A 22,629-nucleotide genomic window follows, 5' to 3' on the forward strand; every position below is an offset into this window, starting at 1 on the left:
TAATATAATATTTATCACACAGTTAAGGCAGAAAACCATAAATAATAAATTATTTGTTTATTTAATCTCATATAAATAGAATTGTTTTATTTTCCAAACTGTTTTCAATGAACATGTCTTTATATAAGAAACAAAAACAATAAACAGTGAAAAATGTTTGCTTTTATTCTGTTAAATGTCATTTTTATAGCTTTTTATGGGAATTTCATAAAAATTGAAATAGTTGAAACTTCTCTTTTGTTTTTTCCACTTCATTCATTATTTCACAATTATTGACATTCTTTATTATTGACTTCTTCGTTCACTTCATTCATTCATTTATCCATTACTATAGTTTAGGAAAAGTTTAAACACATGTGTTTGAGTCTAGTTAGTCTGAGATGGGTTTTGGAGTCAAATCTGAAGACTATAATTAGTTTCAGTGTGATGACGTCACACCAGCTCTTGTAGTATGCTCAAAGCGATTTTTTTTCCTCATAGAATTTCTTTTCTTTATTAGTTCGTGAGTTAAAACTGTTTTTAAACAATAGAAGCGTTTGAACCATTTTGGAATCCAGTTAAGCAGTTTATACGTTTCTTTTTAAATAAAGTTTCTGCACGTGACCCGGAAGTAAACATCACGAGGCGCTAGCAGCGTTAGCTTATTAGCAGGCTAGCAGCGTTGGCATGTGTTGAGAGGACGGTGGTGTTCTGTTGGGACGTTTGTGAGGTTTTTGGACAGAAAGGACGATACGTGGTTCGTGTGGGAACTCTCAGCATTTTCCAAAGTGTCGTAAATGAGTGAAGAAGTGTTGAACGGAAAGACAACGTGGATTGCTGTGATTGTGAGACTAGCAGATGATCGATCGGAGCTGCAGTGAAGAGGACGGCGGTGTTTGTGGGAGTTGGAGCTGAAGATCGGAGCAGGAACCATGTCTTCAGAACCTCAGGAAGGTTCTGTCAGAGAACAACTTTCTGCTGCTGATGGAACCATCGTCCAGAACGAGGAGGAGCTCTGTCGTCAGCGCAGACTGCTGGATAGCAGCTGGAACCCGCAGCTTCAGCTACACATAGTTGGTACGTGACTAAAAATTTAAAATTCATCGCATTGCTCTGATCTTTACGTCACTGAAAGGGCTTCTTACCGTCTCGTCCGGTTTTCGCACATTCGGATGGTTCAGGACGTCCAAAATGAAACGTGCAGTGAGGTGGGAAACGAAAAGACACAAGTCTGCGTGAATTGTTGAACCTTTTGCAATTTGCCCAGTTCAATTTGAATCTACACAGATGCTGTGAGGCAGAGTAAACACTGATCTTCAGCATGACATATCATGTTTATAGAATGATTAGGCTTAAAAAAGCTGACAGCAAACATCAAAATCCTGGTGGTATACCAAATTTTCATTAAAAAAGTTAAAGTCAAAGTCAACTTTATTGTCAATTCTTCACATGTGCATCACATAGAATGAATTCAGTTTCTTACTCTCTCGTGTCTGTTCAGGAGAAGAAAAATAAAAAAAAATGCATATGTATAAAATAAAATAAGTAAAAATAAAGAAAAAGATACAATTTACAACATTAGCAATTTGCTAATTAAGTGTGAGTGGACTTAAGGCAGAGTCTCAAGGCAGCGGGGGGGGGGGGGGGGGTTGAGCACTGTTCATGGGGGGTGGTGGGTAGGTGGAGAGGGGAGAGGGTGTTTAGCATCCTGATGGCCTGGTGTGTGAAGCTAGAGCTGTGACGGTGTCGAACCACCAGGGGGCGCGGTGTCGCGTTTACAAAACACACACAAAAAAAACTCAAAATCCCCCGGCGGCCGCATCGGAAATAAATACCATTACAACATACTATTCTTTATTAACAAATAACAGTAACAACTAACAACTACATATCTAACTTGTGAACTAACTATAGGTGTTGTAGATTGGCTGTGTGTGTGAGCGCGGAGCGTCTTGTGTAGGAATAGGAGGAAGGTGTGCACACGTGTGTTGGGGGGTTGTGTCCCAGTCTGTTGTTTCAAAGCAGTCCTGAAGGGCAGAGGATGCTCCCTCTGGCCACACTCTTACTTTCTTCAAGACTGGTTTTGCACGTTTCAACCTTCGTCTGTATGCAGGTGTTAGCATAACACTGCTGTGGTCTGATGTTCCGATGTGGGGGAGGGGGGTTGCTCTGTAGGCTGTTTTGTGAGGAGTGTAAACAAGGTCCAGTATGTTATTTCCTTTTGTTGGAAAGTGCGCATGCTGATGAAATTTTGTTAGGACTGTTTTGAGATCAGCGTGGTTGAAGTCTCCGAATGATGTTAAAAGACGCGCAGCGCGTGATTTAACTTTTAACTCCATTTGAGTTCAGAAAATTGGATCATTCAAAATGAAACAGTATTGACTATAAATTAAGGCTGCACGATGTGAGGAATACTTGCGATATTAATGATCAATATTGCGATGACGACATAAATTGCGATAATTGAACAAATAGCAAAAACAACAAAAACCAGTTTAATTTTGCACCTTCACAGGTGTGACATGGACCCCGTTGATGTCCCAGTCTGGTTTGGCAATGTGGCAATGCTCCCATGGCCAGGCTGGCTCCTGATATGAAGAGATTTCCTAACCGCAGAGCTAAGCCTTACTTGTTTATTAGTTAGTGTGTGTGTTTTTACAGTTACATAGTCATTGTTCATTCATTGTTTTAACAGAGGGGAGTGGGAAGGGTAAAGGGTGGGTTGGGTTTTACTGTAATATTGCGTGTTTTCTGTTTTTAATGTTAAAGCGCTTCGAGCTGCGCAAATGCATGAGAAGCCCTATTTTATAAATAAAGTTTGAATGATTGGTTGATTTATCGTCAGTCTGTCTCGTTGCCGTGCGGTTCTTCGTGAATGATGCTGCAGGGCTCCAGACTGCGAGCAATTGGTCGCATTTTGCGACCAAAATTTTAGAGTGTGCGACTGAATTTTACATCCAGTCGCACATGTGCGACCAGTAAATTTGCCTCCCCCACCCTACGTATTTTTATACATTAAACGTGGAAGGGGCACGTCAATGTTCAATGAAATAATCGATGAGACGCGAGCGCACACGCACGCAAAGACACACACACTCGCGCACATACTCATGAAACGCGAGCACACACTAGCGTGATGCCTGTGTGTGAGGCGGCCACTGCGTGTGAGAAGAATAGGGAAAGCCACTGTGAGTGGCTAAAATGCGTGTAGGGGGAGGGGCCTAGAGATAATCGAGTGCGCGAGAACATCTGTGGGAAGGAAACGGGGACAAATATCACAACCTGATATGTGCGTCTGAGCTATGAGCAAGCGAACTATTGATTTGTTCTTCCCACCTGCGGCTAGTGTACCAGTGCCAGAGTGTAGAGCAGGGGTCTCAAACAGGCTATTTGCGGCCCCCAAGATGATATTTTGTGGTCCCCGCCTTAATGAAGGTTTAATGTTACTGCAGCCCGCCAGTTTGTATGAATGACTTGAATGAATTTTATTGTCGTGCGCGAAGCTGACCAACCAATCACAGTGGGGTATATGACTCTTGGGGGGCGGGACAATGACAGGGTTTGAAAGCAGGAAACCTGACAGCCCCCTCCCCGGACCACATTAAGGAGTTCCTTACTTTCCTTTAGAACGTATTTATTCGCTCGTAATTTTCTAAATACCAGTGATGAAAGTCTTCCGGGAATTCCCGGAAATCCGGGTTTTTGAGCAAACCGAACGTACTTTCCGGGAAATAAAGACCTGATCTCTACGGACAAATCGCTTTCCGGATTAAAAAATGGTCTGAAATCAGCTAATTTTAGCTTTATTTTCTATATTTCTCCGCAGATCGCTTCCTCTATGGTCGTGGCCATCTCTCGTCTTCCCGGCCTAATTGACCAATGACGGGACGTTTTAGTTGCTTTCGGATGCGTCCACGGGTCTGATTGGCTCTGTCTGCACCACGTGGTCAGCGTGACTCGCTTCCCTAGAGACCAAAACTAGCGGACCCACGCTAAATTTTCACAAACACATCTGAAGAGTTTGCGATCAAATTTGTGTTAAAATAATGGCAGGCATCGTCATTATTGAGCGTGGTCACGACCTCAGTTGTGAGAAGACGATAAAAAACAAATTGAAGTGGTCTTGGCTGGAAAAAAAAGATTTTTAAGGTAGTGTAGGTCAAATACTTTTTTGTGTAAAATAATCTCAAAACCACATTTTGAAATAATTTCAATTTTAGTTTTGAGTTTCAGTTTTTATTTTGAATACATTTCTTTATCTAATTTATTTGTATTTCCTAATTACCATGATTTAGTTCAGTATAGTTGACATTAATTATAAGTATTTGATGGTTTGGACCCGCACTCCCTTAAAAAATAATGTTTACAATGTTTAGTTTAGTTTGTATGTTTGTTTTGATATTTCCCAGATTACTTAGTATTGGTGTTAAAGAATTGATGTATTATGTTATAGAATTATAGTTTAAAGCAGATCCCATATTTTGATGTAATTATAGTTTGAGAAAACAGTGCAAGTGGATGTTGTACATCAGTCATTTCTAAAGCAGAAATAATGTATAAATAACTGAGGTATTTTCATAGAATATCATAGTAACTGGTGTTCTTTTTGCCATTTGGGGCTTTGATGTTACTATATTTTAGCAATTGTATGTTTTGCAGCTTTAAGGAAAAGCGTAGATTGTAGGATTGTGTTACTTTGAGCAATTTTCCAAATTCTTTTTTAGTACCAGCAAGTCCTTAATGGAGAGTCAAACTAGGGGTTTGAATGACAAATCATGATGCTCCAATTAGTCTTAGTTTCTTGATAAAGAAGTGAATAACTAGTTGCCAGAATGCACCAGAATGCATCTAAGACCACGTATTTTTCCAAAATTTCGCTCTGTGCCCGCCATATCGCTCAAAGAAAAGTTCAGGGATTTTTTCCTTGCCTGACTTTCATCACTGAAATACATGCAGTCCGTGCTGAACTTTTCTCTGGGCCGCACAGACCCGGAGGAAGGTTTAGGTTTTGGTTACGGTTACGGCGGCGCATCAAAGGGTTTATGCACGGTCGTTACAGCAGCACACCGCTCCCGCGGGAGTCGGGTCAGCTGAAGAGAATAAATGTCCCACACCTACATGCGTGACAGCTAACGGGGCTTGAACTTTAAACACGCTCGAGCAAAAACAACATTAGTTTTAGACTCACTGAAAATACGTGGGGAAAATGCAAAGATAGATGTGTTTGAGATGAACCGGCACCTCGCCTGGATCGTTGGGGACACTAGGCGGGGGGGCTGTGAGATGAAAGCGAATCTGCAGCAAGACTAAAGGAGAACAGGAAATTGGAGTTGTCCTTAACATTGAATTTAGTTTTAAATTTTTCTCCCCCTTAGTATGATCTGTGTTATTATATATTTTAGGATTATTTTAATGTTTTGTGATGTATGTAGCCTTTTTTTAATGAATTGGTATTTTAAATTATTTTAATTAATCACTCCACTACAAAACCCATCAGGACACATGTCCCATAATGCATTTTTTTGTAGTCTGTAGGGCAGCTTTCAGTCAGTTCAGTTTCCAGCTGTGTCCGGGTAGGTTTGCCCCTTGCTCCCACCCCTTTCTCGCGATATTTTTGTGATGATTGACAGGTGATGTTTGAGCAAAAACAAAAATATATGTCACACATCAAGTGATCTGCGCAGCGTTGAGTTCACCTGGGTGATCTCAAACACGCTTATTGTGCATCTTGGCTGCACCTATTTGGTGTCACAAAGATGGTGCTGTCAGTTTACCTTCTTGTTGCATCTTCAAAAGTGCAGAATAAAATGTGACACTGAATTTGAAACAGCACATTGTAATTTCTGCATCTATTATTAAAGTATTTATTAGTAATACAGTGGAAATTAGTAGATTTGGTTAGAATGTTGATTTACGGTATGCGCCCCTAAATTTTCTGGTTGTGCCCCTAAAATTTTCAGTTAGGGGCCACAGTGCTCCTAGTGAAAAAAGTTTCTGGAGCCCTGTGCTGGCTTTCGCAAAAGCTCGAAGAACAGTGGAAGCAGACACGTTAGCCCAAGCTTCTACAATCCATTCGCAAAGTGTGGTGTAACTGCGTCCCAGTAAAAGGAGTGGACGATGGACAGCTTTTCATTGTAATCCACTGGAAGTCCCTGCACTGATTTGATTTGATTTATTTCAAGCATTGTAGTCAAAGCAATAAAGAAATTACACATTTATCAAACTTATTACAGAATTGCATAGTTTAAAAAGACAGAAAACAAACAAAAGAGTCACTTAAATCACATTTGTTTAGTTAAATGTAGAGATAATTAACTAAAGTTAAGTAGAGCTTGATTTCTTGCTTGAAAAGGAGTGGGAAGAAGCAAACTTATATAATCCCACCCCTTCCGAGTTAATTGATTTGATAGTTTTACAGTTTTTGAGATCCGGTTCTGATCAAATAAGATTCTCTTCAAGTAACAAAATCCAGTGCTTATTGATGATTGCTGATCTTCAGAAAACATTCATTCATGATTTCAGTAAACAGTAACGGTATCGATATGTAATAATAATTGATTATCATTAGAACACATGATCACAATAAACCATTAATTATTGCTACACATTGCAGATCAAGTAAACAAAATCAATAGCTTATTGATTGTGACTAAAACCTTTCAGTAATCATTATTGCACAATACAATGTAGCACTCAGTGGTTGTAATTAAAAGAGCTTTGATTATTTCACCACAATCAGGTTTACACATGTATGTGGAGTTATTCAAACACCTGTTGATCCTTAAATCCTTGTATCTTCATATCCTTAAATCAGAGTTTCTTTACACATTTTCTTGAATATTTGAACATTTTTTTAGATCATTACCTAACCCGTTCCAAAGTTTAGTGCCACACACCGAAACATACAAACTTTTCTTTGTGGTTCTCATCAGTTTGATCTTGAAATTCCTACATCCCCTCAGTTTGCAGCCTCCTTCATTTTCTAAGAATTGTTTTTGAAAATTGAACGGTAACAATTTCCCACTGGCTCTGTATAGAAGTAATGGTAATTAACAATAATTTCATGTTGCTGCCCAGATCTTCTACTCATCTAGTAATTGTATCATTTGACAGACTTATTTCTTCAAACTTTTTCTTTTGCTCTCGATAAACACTGTCAGCTACTTTCAACAAAGCCACAACTAGCTTCATTCACAGCTTCACTGGATTTAGCCATTTTTGTAAACATTATTTGGTGTGCAGCATAGTCGCGTTGTAGTTGTTGGAGCTTATTTTTGCACTCTTTGCCGGTAAATTTGTCATATTTTTTATGATTTTACAAACCTTTTTTTACTCAAAAGAACCTGCTGTGGCTCTCTCTCCGAATCTCGCTCTTATTCCATTTCTACCGCCATCGTCACTGTCCTTCCTTTCGCAGAGGCAGTGTGTGGTAAAATAAACACACTGTACCATTGACACCTGAGTGTAATGACCTTTTTTCCTGCAGATTGTGCCAGAAACCCTGAAACAATATTTTTCAAGCAATGTACAGCTGGTTTAATAACGATCATTTAGGATTTTTTGAGGGCCACAAAAAATCTTCCTGCGGGCTGCCATTGGCCCCCGGGCCACACTTTGTATGGAGTTAATTCAGTCTCAATAATCAGAAATGCACACAACCGGTTTTACAAATGCACACGCTCCGATTCACAAATGTCATTTTATGCAAACGTGAAAAATAAATTCGGAAATACACACCCTGTGTTTCACAAACACACAGATTGTGTTTCACAAATGCACACTAAATGTTTTACAAATGCACAATAAGTGTTTCTCACAAATGTGCACACTGTGTTTCACAAAAAACATTTTAGAAATTCACAATAAATGTATCAGAAATGCACAGTAAGTGCTTCACAAACATGATTTTTAGGTACACATGTGATGTGAACTCACAGATCATTCGAACTGCAGACTGTGCATTCAAAATCCCGTTCTCGTTTGTGAATCTCCCCGTGTGTGTGAGAGAATTTTCTACGGTGAATATTGAGACTCATCTGACGGAGCGGGTCAACTAATGTCACCATTGGCTAGTGAATCTGTCAATCAAACTCATCGGGAAAGCAGGCGGGTTCGCTTTTAGCCAATCGAATGGCCCCTTACACTTTATCTACACTTTCTGCGGGTGGCAAAAGCCCCGCCCTTTTTTGATTCTGGACCAGTCGGTCGTTAGCGTGTTAGCCTTAGCATGGCTTGTCGGTTTATTGCCTTCGGTTGTCAAAAATTACTGGCTTGTGCAACTTTTCAGTGGACCTGGAAGCAAGGCAACAGTGGTTGAATGCAGTTGACATTGAATCCATCGAACTCTGTACTGGTCATGAGATTTAAAATGAATGTTTCACTCGGGATTGTTTGTACGTTATTCTCTTAGCTTTCATGCTAGCGTCATTTCAACACTCAGACACGGTTTTGATCATATGAAGGTGGAGAAAAATCTTCAACTTCCACAGGTTTTGTGGAGAAACTGGCATCACTTTGCTCCGTACCACGCAGTGGGACTACATTACCTCAAGTTCATCTCACTGTCAATCACAGATACCCAATACACATCCCCTGCTCAGCCCGAAGTCACTTTGCTTGACCTTAATTTTATTTTTTTAATAACTCAAATGTCATTGATTTTATATTGTAACCATATACATATACACCTCTTGGCCAGGTCACCCTTGCAAAAAAGATCCTCATCTCTCTGGGTTTTATAGCTGGTTAAATACTACACAACAAAAGATGGTCATAGAACAACAAAGTGCAAACATTCACCCTTTATTGCAGAGTAAAATTCAGTGAAAACATGGACAGATTAAAACATCAAAATTTAAGCAAATGTGGGATCTCTACTGATTTGAATTTTATTTAAACTGGTACTAATTTTCATAACATCCTTACATACAATGAAGTCCCTTGAACAATACAGCAGTATTGATTTGAACTCTGTCTTGCCCCGCTCAGTCTCTCTTCTTCTGTATGTAATTATGTCACCTAAATTAAGTTCTAAACAAACGGGACAGTAAAGATGTAGGTCCACTCCCAAACGGTCTGAATTCCACAATGGATTGATGTCGTCTTGCAGTTCCAACATTTGTGGACCCAAAAGAGGACTGTCCCATACCAGGACATTGATCCCAGGATGAGGTTCAGTCATGGATCCACTCTCCTCCCATTCAATCTCTGGAACCAGCATACCCTGACAAAAAAAAAAAAAAAAAAAGATACTGTTTACGAACAGCACTGTTTTTTTGTGTTTTAGATTATGTAGGAACAGTGACCGACTAATAATAACTTATATTGTTGCTTGCAGGCAGACCTCATATCTCCATAACTGTTTATAATTTGCAAATAAGTGAACCTTAACAAAGTAGTGACATTAGTACATCTGATGGCTCATAAGGCCATGCATTGTGATGCATTTTGAACTTGCAGATGTGCTATTCTTCCTACAAACAAACAATTTAGGGAAATTGTTTGCACCACACAACAATAATCCTTTTCATTCATTTTCGACGAAAATTCACTGTAGTCATTATGATTTCATGATACTCTTCTTGATACTTTCCACTTTAGTCAAACTGCACACAAATCAGTTGTCCAGTACAGTGAGATTAAATAAAGCATTTACCCGGGGATCAGAAACAGGGTTCTGGGTCAAGCCCAACTGCCACAGCTGATTTGGTGTCATGCTTTGCTCCGTCCTGATTGGATGGGTGTCCCACGCGTCACTAAAGACATCCAAACTGGCCTGAATGCGTGGTAGAAAAATGTAATGGCAGCAGAATACGTGATGTGACTGATATTGAGCAAGTCTTGGTCCTCAGGAGAGTGCAGGATGTTGTAATATAAACCAGTAACACTCACGAAGACATCACACCAGAGGAGCTCAATCCTGTATTTGGAAAAAAGCAAAAAGAAATATTATATTGTCAGATTTATTTTTAATACATCATTCACTTTTATGTATCAGGGCTCCAGACTAACTTTTTTCACTAGGAGCATAGTGGCCCCTAACTGAAAATTTTAGGGGCACAACCAGAAAATTTAGGGGCGCATACCGTAAATCAACATTCTAACCAAATCTACTAATTTCCACTGTATTACAAATAAATACTTTAATAATAGATGCAGAAATTACAATGTGCTGTTTCTAATTCAGTGTCATATTTTATTCTGCACTTTTGAAGATGCAATATGAAGGTAAACTGACATCACCATCGCTGTCACGACAGTACAACTAAGTAAAAATAGTAAAAAAAAAACCATGCATTTAGAATAAAAAAAGTTTTTAGTAACAAGTGATTACCGTAGTAACCTTTCGTAATTTCACAGTTTCAAACAATACTTAAATGTATGTAAATATTAGAGGATGGAAATTCATGTTGGTCACACCAAATAGGTTTAGCCAAGATGCACAATAAGCGTGTTTGAGATCACCCAGATGGACGCAACACTGCACAGATCACCTGGTGTGTGACGTATATTTTTGTTTTTGCTCCAACATCACCTGTCAATCAAAACAAAAATATCCCGAGAAAGGGGTGAGAGCAAGACACCAATCAGAGCGAACGCAGCTGGAAATTTAGTATTGAACTGACTAAAAGCTGCCCTACAGACTACAAAACAATGCATTATGGGACATGCGTCCTGATGGGTTTTTTGTAGTTCACTGATCAATTAAAATAATTTAAAATACCAACTGATTAAAAAAAGGCTACATCCATTACAAAACATTAAAATAATTATAAAAGATTTAATATCACAGCTCATACTTAGGGGGAGAGGCATATTAAAACGAAATTGAATGTTAAGGACAACTCCTAATTCCTGGTCTCTTTCAGTCTCGCTGCAGCTTCGACTTCATGCGAGTTTGAGACCCCTGCTGTACACTCTGTCACTGGTACACTAGCTGCAGGTCGGAAGAACGAATCAATAGTTCACTTGCTCATAGCTCAGACGCACATATCAGGTTGTGATGATATTTGTCTCCGTTTCCTTCCCACGGATGTTTACGCGCGCTCGATTATCTCTAGGCCCCGCCCCTCCACATATTTTAGCCACTTGCAGTGACTTTCCCTATTCTTCTCAGACGCATTGGCCGCCTCAGGCATCACTCAATGAAACGCGAGTGTGTGCTCGCGTGTGCTCCAGTCTCATGAGTATTCGCGCGAGTGTGTGTGTCTGCCTGCGTGCGTGTGCGCTCGCGTCTCATTGATGATTTCATCTCTCATTTCATCGATCACTGACGTGCTCCTTTCATGTTTAATGTATAAAAAATACGGAGGGTGGAGGAGGCAAATTTACTGGTAGCACATGTGCGACTGGGTGTAAAATTCAGTCGCACACTCTCAAATTTTGGTCGCAAAATGCGACCAAATGGACGCAGTCTGGAGCCCTGTGTATATATTAAAGCTTCTAAAACTAGGTTCAACTCACCGTTGATTGTGTGTACACTTTTGCTGCAATGAAGCTGTTTGTGTCAGTTCTACGTACTGTGAGCATCAACTCAGCTATGCCCACATTTTCTCCTCCGTGATCTCCTCTCACCCTGACAATAACATGAAAATCATGTCTCAAACACATAATTACAAATGCATCGCCAATACGGTACACATCAGTTTAAAATGTAATGTTCTTATGTATGATGCCAATAAGTAGAATTTCTAGGTTAAAAAAATTGCAGGAGTGGGTTACATGTATCACTGGGGGAAAAAATGAGGTGAGAGAGACTGTTAAGGGGGGGTAAAATGTTATTCATGAGGGGAAAGAGTTTTAGAGTTGCCTTTGTTTATGGAGAGGAGTCTAAAAAAAGTAATTTTATTTTTGTACAAATAACCAAGTACTTATACTGCCTGATATGTGAATAAAATATTTCTTTATGAATGACATGAATACCTCAGAGGAAAGCCATAAACGTTCACAGCGTCACTGAAGAAGGCCAAGTGGGTGTCTGCACAGTTGTCTGCTATCTTCTCAGGTACAGGATACATGGAATACAAGTACAAATACTTTCAACTGACAGATGTTTACGGCGGCAAAAATGCTAAATTCCCAATTGACAGGTAAAACAGTAATACAATAGTATGATAAAATATGAAATAGAATAGAATAGAAGGGTATTTAATAATCCCTGAGGAAATTTTTTAAAAATGGCCATCTTAAAAAAACACATAAACACACATGCATTACAAATAGAAATATCACAAAATAAAAAGATTGATAAAAAAAGGTAAATAATTGGAAAATCAGTGGGTAAAATTAAAAGAAATTACTTGTAAGATGCCCTGCCAGAGAGTTGTATTGCCTGATGGCACGAGGAACAAAAGATTGTCACGCTGTCACATTCAGTAATTCCTAGAGAATAAATAAAAACACAACAAACATGGATTAGATCATTTAGCTGTCTTATCTTAAATTACATAATTTTCAAATATATGAAAGGGGAATTTTTTTAAAACACTCTTGCTATGATTACTTGAGCTTGTAGTAAAGAACACCTTTAAAAAAATCAGAGACAAGACACTGATCACAGGAAGCCTGTGTGTAATACTTACAGTAACTTCTACTCTAATCACTGTTGACAGCTGATTTCTCCCATCCACCCTTTCTGTGACTACTTATCGACTACAAAACAGCCTAAAAACATAATGTTTGGGATTCTTGTCATTACGTCATTGGAAGTAAAGATACAGGGATTTTAGTGGCTGACACTCTGACACAATCTCACAGGGCTGGTCATCCCAATGAATGCGGGTTCTAACGTTAGAAACTTAATGAGGCTTCTTTCATTCAACAGTGGATTCATGTCTGTTATATTTAAAAAATGCCGTTTTCATGAATGTCATATGAATTAACTTTGTTGCACATATCCACCCCGTCTTAAAGTCTGGGTTGTGAAAATGCTGTGTCTAACTTTAACCCGGATCGCGTTTACATAAGGCAGCACACGGAACAACTAGCTAGTTAGCATAGCATAGCATCAGTGTTTAAACAAATCGCCGTCTCCAAATCAATACTTTTTATTAAACTTTCTTTGCTGCTGTAAATCCGGCATGCTTTTCCCCTTAGTTCCTTATGAATCATGTTAAGAACCTACAGATCATTGGCTGTAGACGCTAGCTTGAACCGACACCGGCTTGAACTTCACTCACACTCACACAGCCACAACTTGCACAGGCTAAGCAAAACAAAGCTAAGCTAATTTGCGGTGGGGGTACTCTGCAAACGACTCGGCTGCAGTGTTCATAAAGCATTCACACATGTCACTTGGCAAAGGAGAACGCTTCAACTTAGTATTCAATAACATTACAGGACGTACAACGAGGGAATGATCAAATAAATGCATTACTTACGGGCTGAGACTGATCCCGTTCAGAAGACCTCTCCGCCATGTTTGCCGCCCGCGTCCTTTCAACTGCTGTGCTGAACAGCTCCCTCCCTCGTCACTTTGAAAGTGAGGAGTGTAAGGGGCCATTCGATTGGTTAAAAGCGAACCCGCCTGCTTTGCCGATGAGTTTGATTGACAGATTCACTAGCCAATGGTGACATTAGTTGACCCGCTCCGTCAGATGAGTCTCAATATTCACCGTAGAAAAATCTCTCACACACACGGGGAGATTCACAAACGAGAACGGGATTTTGAATGCACAGTCTGCAGTTCGAATGATCTGTGAGTTCACATCACATGTGTACCTAAAAATCATGTTTGTGAAGCACTTACTGTGCATTTCTGATACATTTATTGTGAATTTCTAAAATGTTTTTTGTGAAACACAGTGTGCACATTTGTGAGAAACACTTATTGTGCATTTGTAAAACATTTAGTGTGCATTTGTGAAACACAATCTGTGTGTTTGTGAAACACAGGGTGTGTATTTCCGAATTTATTTTTCACGTTTGCATAAAATGACATTTGTGAATCGGAGCGTGTGCATTTGTAAAACCGGTTGTGTGCATTTCTGATTATTGAGACTGAATTAACTCCATACTTTGAGAACCGCTGGTTTAGAGTTCTGTACGGTGGCCCAGAAGGGTCACAACACAACACATTAACTTTACACACAACACATTAACTTTACACACAACACATTGACTTAACACACAACACATTCACTTAACACACAACACATTCACTTTACACACAACATATTCACTTAAAAACACATTAACCGAACACACAACACATTAACTTAACACACAACACAATAACTCACAATACAACACATTAACTCATGGCCCAGAAGGGTCACAACACAACACATTAACTTACCTCACAACACTGCAGCAATGGAAGTGCTTTTATTCTGAAATTTCCACTGGGCTGAGCATCTAACTACCTAACAGAAAGTAATGTCACAGTGAGCTGTTTTTTACAAAACAGCTCACTGTGAGAGAGAAACTAGCAGCAGTGTTGCCAGATTGGGCGGTTTTGGTTCTAAATTTGCGGGTAAAAATGGCTTTGGCCGGGTTTGCATAATTTGGGCGGTTTTAGGGTCGGTTTGGCGTTTCTTTCCCCTCATGAATATATAATAGCGGACTACGTTAGGGCGTGTGGCTGTTGAACTTCTATGTACTGAAGCTCAGTAAACGCACCAGGCAGAGACGCTTAAAGAGCTCTATCATCTAACCTGTTGTTGGGGGTGTGCAACGCCCTGCCTCTTAGAAATTGTGTTGTGCCTGACACTGCGGCTGCGTGTGGGAGGAGCTACCAGCTAAAGTTATGGTCTGATCACTACATGGAGCAGTGTTTATCAAACCAAAGTTGTGTATTCTTCTTTCTCTTGATCTAATAAAAGGAGGACGGTATTGAATATTTCTTCAGCGGACCGGCCTTTCATTTATTTTCTTAACCCGCTCTATCCCCGCTATATGCGGCTCTTTCCTCCGTGTGCTAGGCCGGAGTGCCCCGACTATCGTGTCAACCTATGATGACCATATTTTGTGCTCTCTGTGTAGGATACACTGGAGGAGCGCGGGGGAAACAACTCTCAGCTGTAGAGGATGTGAACAGGTGGCACACTTTAACCTTGACAAAAATCCCGCGGCGCACCAGCATCCAAAAAAAAAACTCTCATAGTCTGTATTAAATAACAGTCCCTCCACAATCTCACATGCATTTTTGTGATAATTGTTGCAGAAAAAGCTGGAAGCTGCAGTGGTTTTTTCTAAAAGATTTAATAAAAGTTAAGTTAAACGATTTAAAACTGTTTGTGGGTTTGTTGTTGTTTTAAGACGTTAAGAGGAAAGACTCGCAGTGCGCTAAGACTTGTGCTGTCACTTTAACCCAATGCATCATGGGAGATGTAGTGGAAAAATCCGGCGACCACAGAGACTCACGTCTCTGAGCTTCATTGTTTTGTTCACTTGTTCCAGGGTCTGACATCGGATTCTGTGGAAAGCTACACCGCTAAAGACGAGCTTTAGCTGGTATTTTTGTTAGAACTGAGCGACTTATGAGCTAAATCGAAACAAGGAAGTGAAGACTTCTGATTGGTCAGACTGATGACATGTGATTAAGACTCCAAGAATTATTGGTGGAGACAGTTAAAGTGGCGGGACTTTTCCTAAAACAGAGTTTAAGATGCAGCTAAATCGCGGTACCGTCATTCTTATCAAAATGTCTTTAATAGAATCAAATTAACACAAAGAAAAAATAATTTACGATCTTTCATATTCCTAACTACTCAGTGTTTTATCAGGACCTGTTTGGATGAACAAAGAGCTGATATCCTGGAGATTGAAAATGTTTTTAGATCAGTGAATGAGGGCAATTTCCCATTTCACACTTGACCATCTCCCACAGCACACTAGTGTGCCGCGGCACGGCACACTGGTTAAAAAACACTGGTTTAGAGGAAGGAGAACTGTAATAAAGAGAAAGTTTCTGTCAACACTGCTGCTAGCTTCTCTTGTAGCAATAACATGCTCCCTCCACAGCTCACTGTGACATTATCTTCTGTTAGGTAGTTAGCCGCTCAGCCCAGTGGAAATTTCAGAATAAAAGCACTTCAATTACTTCTTTACTTCTGTTGTGAGTTAAAGTGTTGTGAGGTAAGTTAATGTGTTGTGACCCTTCTGGGCCATGAGTTAATGTGTTGTGTTGTGAGTTATTGTGTTGTGTGTTAAGTTAATGTGTTGTGTGTAAAGTTAATGTGTTGTGTTGTGACCCTTCTGGGCCACCGTAGTTCTGGCTCAAGGGACACAACCACCACCACTGAGCGTCTGACTCATGGAATGGAAGATAAATGACCACCACCTTATTACTGTAAAAGATGAGTGTGCCAGTGTGGGAAGTATGTGTTTATTAAAATGTATAGTAACCTACTGACCTACTGAAGACTGAAAGACTGACATCACCTCTAACTGTCTTATTTGTGAAATAGAACTAACACAGACTATTTCTTGACAATACACAAATACCTTGTAAAAGTATAAAAGGTGTCCTTTTTTGTCTTTTTGTCCCTACAGTCCTCCCTCAGCATTATGCGAGTGAAGAGGATCTGTGCAACCAACAGAGCAATTTAAGAATGGAACAGGGGGAACCAGACCCTCCACAAATTAAAGAGGAACACAGGGAACCAAAACCTCCAAAGATTAAAGAGGAACTGCAGGAACCAAAACCTCCAAAGATTAAAGAGGAACTGCAGGAACCAGAACATCCGCAGATTAAAGAGGAACTGAAGGAACCAGAACCCCCACAGATTAAAGAAGAACCAGATGAGCTCTTCAGTCAGGAGGAAGATCGACTTCATCTGAAGCAGGAGACTGAAACCTTGATGGAGATTCCTACTTATGATGAAAATGAGAACAGTGAAGCAGATCTAAACAATCAGCAGAGCTTTAATGTAACTGATAGTCAGGATGAAGAAGGAAACCAACATGAAGAATCAACATCAACTACAGATGAAGAGACAGACCCACAGAACAGAGATCAGAAGAAAAGTTTTAGTTATTTATCTCATCTTAGAACACACTTGAGATCTCACACAGGAGAAAAGCATTTTTCTTGTGTGGAATGTAATAAAGGTTTTAGTCATGTATCTGATCTCAAAAAACACATTAGAACTCATACAGGAGAAAAGCCTTTTTCTTGTAAAGAATGTGACAAAAGGTTTAGTTGTGGATCTAATCTGACAACACATATGAGAATTCATACAGGAGAAAAGCCTTTTTCTTGTACAGAATGTGGTAAAATTTTTAGTTGTTTATCTAATCTCATAACACACATGAGAATTCATACAGGAGAAAAGCCTTTTTCTTGTAAAGAATGTGATAGACGTTTTAGTCATGTATCTGATCTAAAAAAACACATCAGAACTCATACGGGAGAGAGGCCTTTTTCTTGTAAAGAATGTAAAAAACAATTTAGTCAGACGTCTAGTCTTCAAAGACACATGAGAATTCATACAGGAGAAAAGCCTTTTTCTTGTAAAGAATGTGATAAAAGTTTTAGTTGTTTATCTACTCTCAAAAAACACGTGAGAACTCATACAGGAGAAAAGCCTTTTTCTTGTAAAGAATGTGTTAAACGTTTTAGTTCTGTATCTAATCTCAAAAAACACATGAGAACTCATACAGGAGAAAAGCCTTTTTCTTGTAAAGAATGTGTTAAATGTTTTAGTTCTGTATCTAATCTCAAAAAACACATGAGAACTCACAGTAGAAAAGCCTTTTTTGTGTAAACAATATAAAACAGGTTTTAGCGATGTATTTAGTCTCTAATGACCATTTTTTTGTGTAAAGTGTGTGATAAAAGTTTTAGTGATGTATTTGACCTTAAAACAAGAGAACTCATGCAGAAGAGAAACTGACCTGAGGTTAGCTATCAAAGCAGCCTGATCTTTCATTAAAATGTTCACAGGCTGATGGCCTCCATACCACATTGATGCAGTTATTCACATGACTCCTGAAAACATTCTTTTTTTATTCTTCTAACTTCTGATTTTCTAAGACAATGTTTTATAGGTGTTCGTGTTTTATAAGACACTGTGATCACATATCTCAAATAAGGGATTGTGTATTGATTCTAAACATAATGACTTTCACTTTTTAAGATATTTAACTTCATGAAATCCATAGATTTGATTTTTAGAGAAATTTTGATAATGTTCGATTTTTGTTGGTCGATTTTTCTTAGTAGATTTTTGTACTTTATGATGTTGTCTAAAGTTTTTGAGTTAACCATTGTGGTTGTTGTTTATGTATGGGACACTGACCGGCGAAGTGTGTATTATTCTCCACTGTTTAAGCACGATCTGTTTCTTCTACAAAGTGCGTTAATTTGTCATAATGTATACTTTGAAGGCCATTAACCTGCTTATACCATGGTCACTTACAAAAGAAATAAATATTCAGTGGTTAGTACTTTGTTCTAGTTACTTTTTGGATTTATATCGTGTTTTTCACAAAAAGCAGACTATTTGTTACGTGGTGGGGTACATTGTCACTAACATAATGCACCGGCAGAGCAAGTACTGACTTCGATTACAGCGGCAAAGGAAAGGGAAAGGAAAGGGATATCTATGCTGACCGTCACGATGTGTTAAATAAAATCAGTTCAGATATAAAGTTCACCTCTTACCGCTTGTTTTTGTCCATACGCTTATGCTAAAGGTTGTGGTAAAGAAGCCAGCGCATTGATGTTAAAGCTATGTGACGGAACTTCTTTTTAGACGTGCAGTTATCACTTTTTATTATTATCACTTTTTAATCTATACCCAGCAGCCAATCAGAATCAAGTATTTACCTGGACTATGGAATAAGCTATAATAATGTTGTCTAACTCTGTGTGTTACCATGACAAAACTAGAATTATTTTACACATCTCTAAATCTAACACTATGTGGTTCGTGAACATTTCAATATTGTTTTAAATATAAAAAAACTGCAGTTTATATTTTGTTTATTCTTGCAAGCAAATGAAAGTTTAGTGAAAAAAGATTTTCCTAAAAATGAATTAAGGAAGAGGCGGCTAAAGAACTAGACTGGTGTTTGTGTCTGGTGTTCTTGTGATTTCTGTTTTCTTGTAGACATTAGAACTGTTCCTCTGTTCTTTTTGGTTCTCAGTGTTCTGTTCCAATCTTTACTGTGAGGAATAAAGTGGACGTGAACATCAGTCAGAAGTGTGGAGTCTTTCCCACAGTGTGGGTTTCTACTGTTTGTTGGTTCTCTGCTGGTTCCAAAGCTGGACTCCTCAGGTCCAGTTCTGAATGCTGAACTCAGGACTGAGGTGAGATCACAGAGCTTCATCAAATCATTTGATTGGTTCATCAGTCATATTAACTATTTTACATCTTTCTTAAATCTGCCTGTTTCAGCTCTGAAACATCTCCAACTATTTACCAAACACCACTTTCGGGAGCAGAGCAGCTTTTCTTGTAGATCTTCATGAAGCATCGTCCAGCTGTTCCAAACTGAAACCATTGGAAGTAGCAGTGTGAAGATGCTGTCCACTCACTGAAACCACACTTTTCTGTATTCTGCATAGAAATTTGTTTGTTTTTCTATAGTGTTGATGTTCTTCCACTTGTTGTTTTTGTCCAATTCTTACCTCTAGAGGAAGTCTGTACAGGTGCAGACAAAGACACAACCCATAGGAGAATGCATTGACTGTATAAGAGAACTGGACTGAGCCAGTGTGATGTTGCCCATAAACAATGTCTTACTTCCAGCTCCAAACAAAATAAGTCAGATCAGCTGCCATTTTTTAATGAATCTAGATGGAGCCCGACGACAAAAGTTAACAAATGATTGCTCTGAGTTGATTTGAGTCAACATTTCGATGTCAACTACTGTCGCCAATCAGGATTAAGGTTTTTGGAAGTCCACACCTGTACTAAAAATGTGCTCGGGAGAATCTGTCAATTAAACATTTCAAATGTTTGAGGTCAGTTTATAACTTGAATAACTGGCAATAAAGAAAAAATACCATGCTAAAAATAAGATAGGATTAGCAAGAATATGTAAAAAAAAAAAGTATCAGATCCAGAATGGTTATTCCGAGCAAATGGGATGACTAACAGCTGTTTATTTCTCTATAAAAGTCCATGGGAGTTTGACTTCTAGGAACCAGCAGGTACTTCCTGTTTGGAACGCACGGGGGGGGGAGTTACTCAGTCTAGTTCTCTGATACAATCAATTGGACGTCAAGTGAAAGAACGCTTACCTTCTCACTGATCTAGGTCATTGTCCAAGAAGCGAAGAGAAGTAGAGGATATGATAAAATAAAGTTGAAGTCTCACTAGCTGTCACTTGCCTGAGTGTTAAATTTGATCTCCACATTTGACCCCTCCCCTGGGAGAGTGGTGAGCTGCAGACATAGCTGCGTTCAGGAACAATTTAGTGGTTTTGACCCCCCAATCCAACCCCTTTAAGTTAAGAGTCCAGCAGGGAGGCTTTGGTCCCTTTTTTTTAGTCTTTGGTTTGACTTGACTGTAGATGTAGATTGGAACTCATGACCTTCCAGTCTCAGGGGGGACATTATACTACTAGGCCACTGAGTAAGACTTTATTTTGTGCTACTAGCTTTATAGGTGTTCACCATGTTTTGTTTCTGTTCAGACTGTGGTCATTCTGTATGTATTTCAGATGTAAATTGATTTATTTTGTATCTGTTTAGCCCAGTAGGTTTAACCAGGAGTAATATTGAGTTTCGCTTAGTACAGGAAGTTGGGAAACACCAGGAAATAATAGTTGCGTGATTGTTGAAAGTTGACAGGCAGAGTTTATGACTGTCATTTAGGAGAAAGTGGAGGTTAATCTGAAGTTTAGTTCAGATGAAATGTCTGTTTCAGAGAATCCATGAAGTTCATGCTGTAAACCTGAAATGTTTGGAGAAACTCTAAATAAATGACAAACATGTTGAGATCCATGAAGACCACTGCCTCCAAACAAGTCATTTGTTCTTTTGAACCTTCACCCTTCAGTGTTTCATTGAGGATTTACCACCAGGTGACCCAGCAGCCAGTAAAACTGAAGAGGAGTGGCCGTCGTCTGACCTTCAGCTGAACTGGAGACTCCCAGAATTCCTCAGTTTTGCATCAGTTGGTCAACAGAGAATCATTTTCCTCTTAAATCCAGAGCAAATGGAGGCATAAACATTATTTAAGAATAGCTGTGTTTACATGGACAAAAGTAATCGGAAAGAACGCCTGAAAGAACGCCGTTCGGAATAGTCTGCCCCGATCTGACTCGTTCGGATCAAAATTTCTTTACGATCGAGATAGGCAGGTTATGCCGTTTGTTGATCCAATCGTTGTGCATGTAAACGGATCATTCTTATCGTGTGTCTCTATTGCTCTGGTTTTATGTCACGCATAGACGGTGTTTCGCTCCATAGAAAGCTTTGAAGCTTAAACAGGACCAACCGGCTGCTCCGCGGACGCCCGGTGCGAAGCGCAGACACCTCTGCGCACCGCCCTTGCCCCGCGGACTCCTTGCCTCCTATCTTCTCCGACACACCTTGCAAGGGGGGCACCGGGGAGGAGCGCTTCATGCCGCCTGATGTCCGGACCCTGGGCGGTCCGGGCGCGGCTGCCGGTGGACGGAGCGAACCGTGTCTCTGAGCAGAATAGCCAGACTTAAAGTTGGATTTGTGTTTGCAGTCGTGTCCCGACAAAATAAAGGCTGATGTTATTCCCACATATTTATGTGCAGCCAAGATGCAGATTTCCCGCATCGATTTTAGGTCATACAGACTAAATGTTGTTGTTAGCGCATGTTAGCCTTCACCTAACCCTTCTCCCGACTTCGTTCTGCCACAAAAAAGCACTGACCACACAGATTAAAAATAAAATGATGATTTATTATGACCAAAAGTGAGGCCCATATCAATGTTTGTTCTAATCGGAAAAGGTTTTCTGGGCCCATGTTCAAGATATTTTGCACATGTAACCGCTGCTACTAAGATGTTTGACAAATCATGAGCTTCTCAATCAAAATGCGGTCAAATCTGTTCTTGCTCCTGTCTCTGGTGTGAAGAGGAGCAACCATTTCTCCTCTTCACATGGACTTTCAGGGATGAAGATCCAGCGTTCACAGAGGATGATGGATTCTCAGCAGCTCCACACATTTTCAGCTCCCAGACCTAAAAACTGGATTTCAAACATCCCAGAGTTTCAGTGAATGAGTTTTCTTCTATTTCTTAGCAAACTAACTGGGATTTGTTGAATCCACGTCCTGAAATCTCCAGAAATGTCCACAGTTGATCCAAGTGAGTTTCAGCTGGAATGATCCAAGTTTCCAAAAGCTTCAGTCTGGATCTCATTCTAGTGAGAGAAGAACTAAAAAGACCTGCTGCTCATTTGATTGTTGCTGCTTTACTTTCTAAAAACATTTGGATCCAATATTAGAAGAACAAAAATTTGTCTTCCTGTTTGTCTTACATCCAAATGACTGAATTTCACCAAAGAAAAGTCATTTTTCAACTCCAGAGACTCCCACAGTGAGACACCTGCTGGCTGTTCTTTGTAACTGCATCTGCAGCTTCTAGAAACGTCTTTGTTTCTGTTTTCATCTTTTCAAACAGTTTGTTGTCTTCACATGAAGCCTAAAGAAATGTCCTCAGAATGATGGAAACAGTTTTTCTGCAGCTTGAAGCTGTTCTGGAAGATTTTCTTCTTTAGT

The 22,629-nt window shown here is 39.5% G+C and overlaps 1 protein-coding gene and 1 long non-coding RNA gene across 4 annotated transcripts; one reads left to right on the top strand and one right to left on the bottom strand.

Annotated features, from left to right (window-relative positions):
• Positions 1–602: 602 nt before the first annotated feature.
• LOC101172465 (uncharacterized) lies at positions 603–19,120 on the top strand. Its single transcript, XM_023962688.2, has 2 exons — positions 603–1,056; positions 16,474–19,120. Exons 1-2 carry the CDS (start codon positions 912–914, stop codon positions 17,685–17,687), a joined length of 1,359 nt encoding a protein of 452 aa, XP_023818456.1. The 5' UTR covers positions 603–911; the 3' UTR covers positions 17,688–19,120.
• Positions 8,766–13,928, bottom strand: LOC144988064 (uncharacterized). 3 transcript variants are annotated; one of them, XR_013651829.1, is made up of 6 exons: positions 13,359–13,928; positions 12,279–12,360; positions 11,902–11,975; positions 11,443–11,554; positions 9,635–9,898; positions 8,766–9,202 (listed from the first exon to the last, which is right to left on the bottom strand). It is a non-coding gene; the product is annotated as an uncharacterized LOC144988064 (long non-coding RNA). The 3 variants fall into 3 exon arrangements; XR_013651830.1 differs by lacking the exon at positions 13,359–13,928 and adding an exon at positions 12,561–12,704; XR_013651831.1 differs by lacking the exon at positions 11,443–11,554 and having other exon boundaries at positions 13,359–13,921.
• Positions 19,121–22,629: the final 3,509 nt, after the last annotated feature.

The sequence above is a fragment of the Oryzias latipes genome, chromosome 2 (assembly GCF_053564925.1).
Source record: "Oryzias latipes strain Hd-rR chromosome 2, Olatipes_Hd-rR_3.1".
NCBI classification, from domain to species: Eukaryota; Metazoa; Chordata; class Actinopteri; order Beloniformes; family Adrianichthyidae; genus Oryzias; species Oryzias latipes.

Coding starts and splice junctions, on each gene's coding strand:
- LOC101172465 (XM_023962688.2), top strand. CDS start 912: ATGTCTTCAGAACCTCAGGAAGGTTCTGTCAGAGAACAACTTTCTGCT. Junction 1,057..16,473: donor GCTTCAGCTACACATAGTTG/GTACGTGACTAA, acceptor TTGTCCCTACAG/TCCTCCCTCAGCATTATGCG.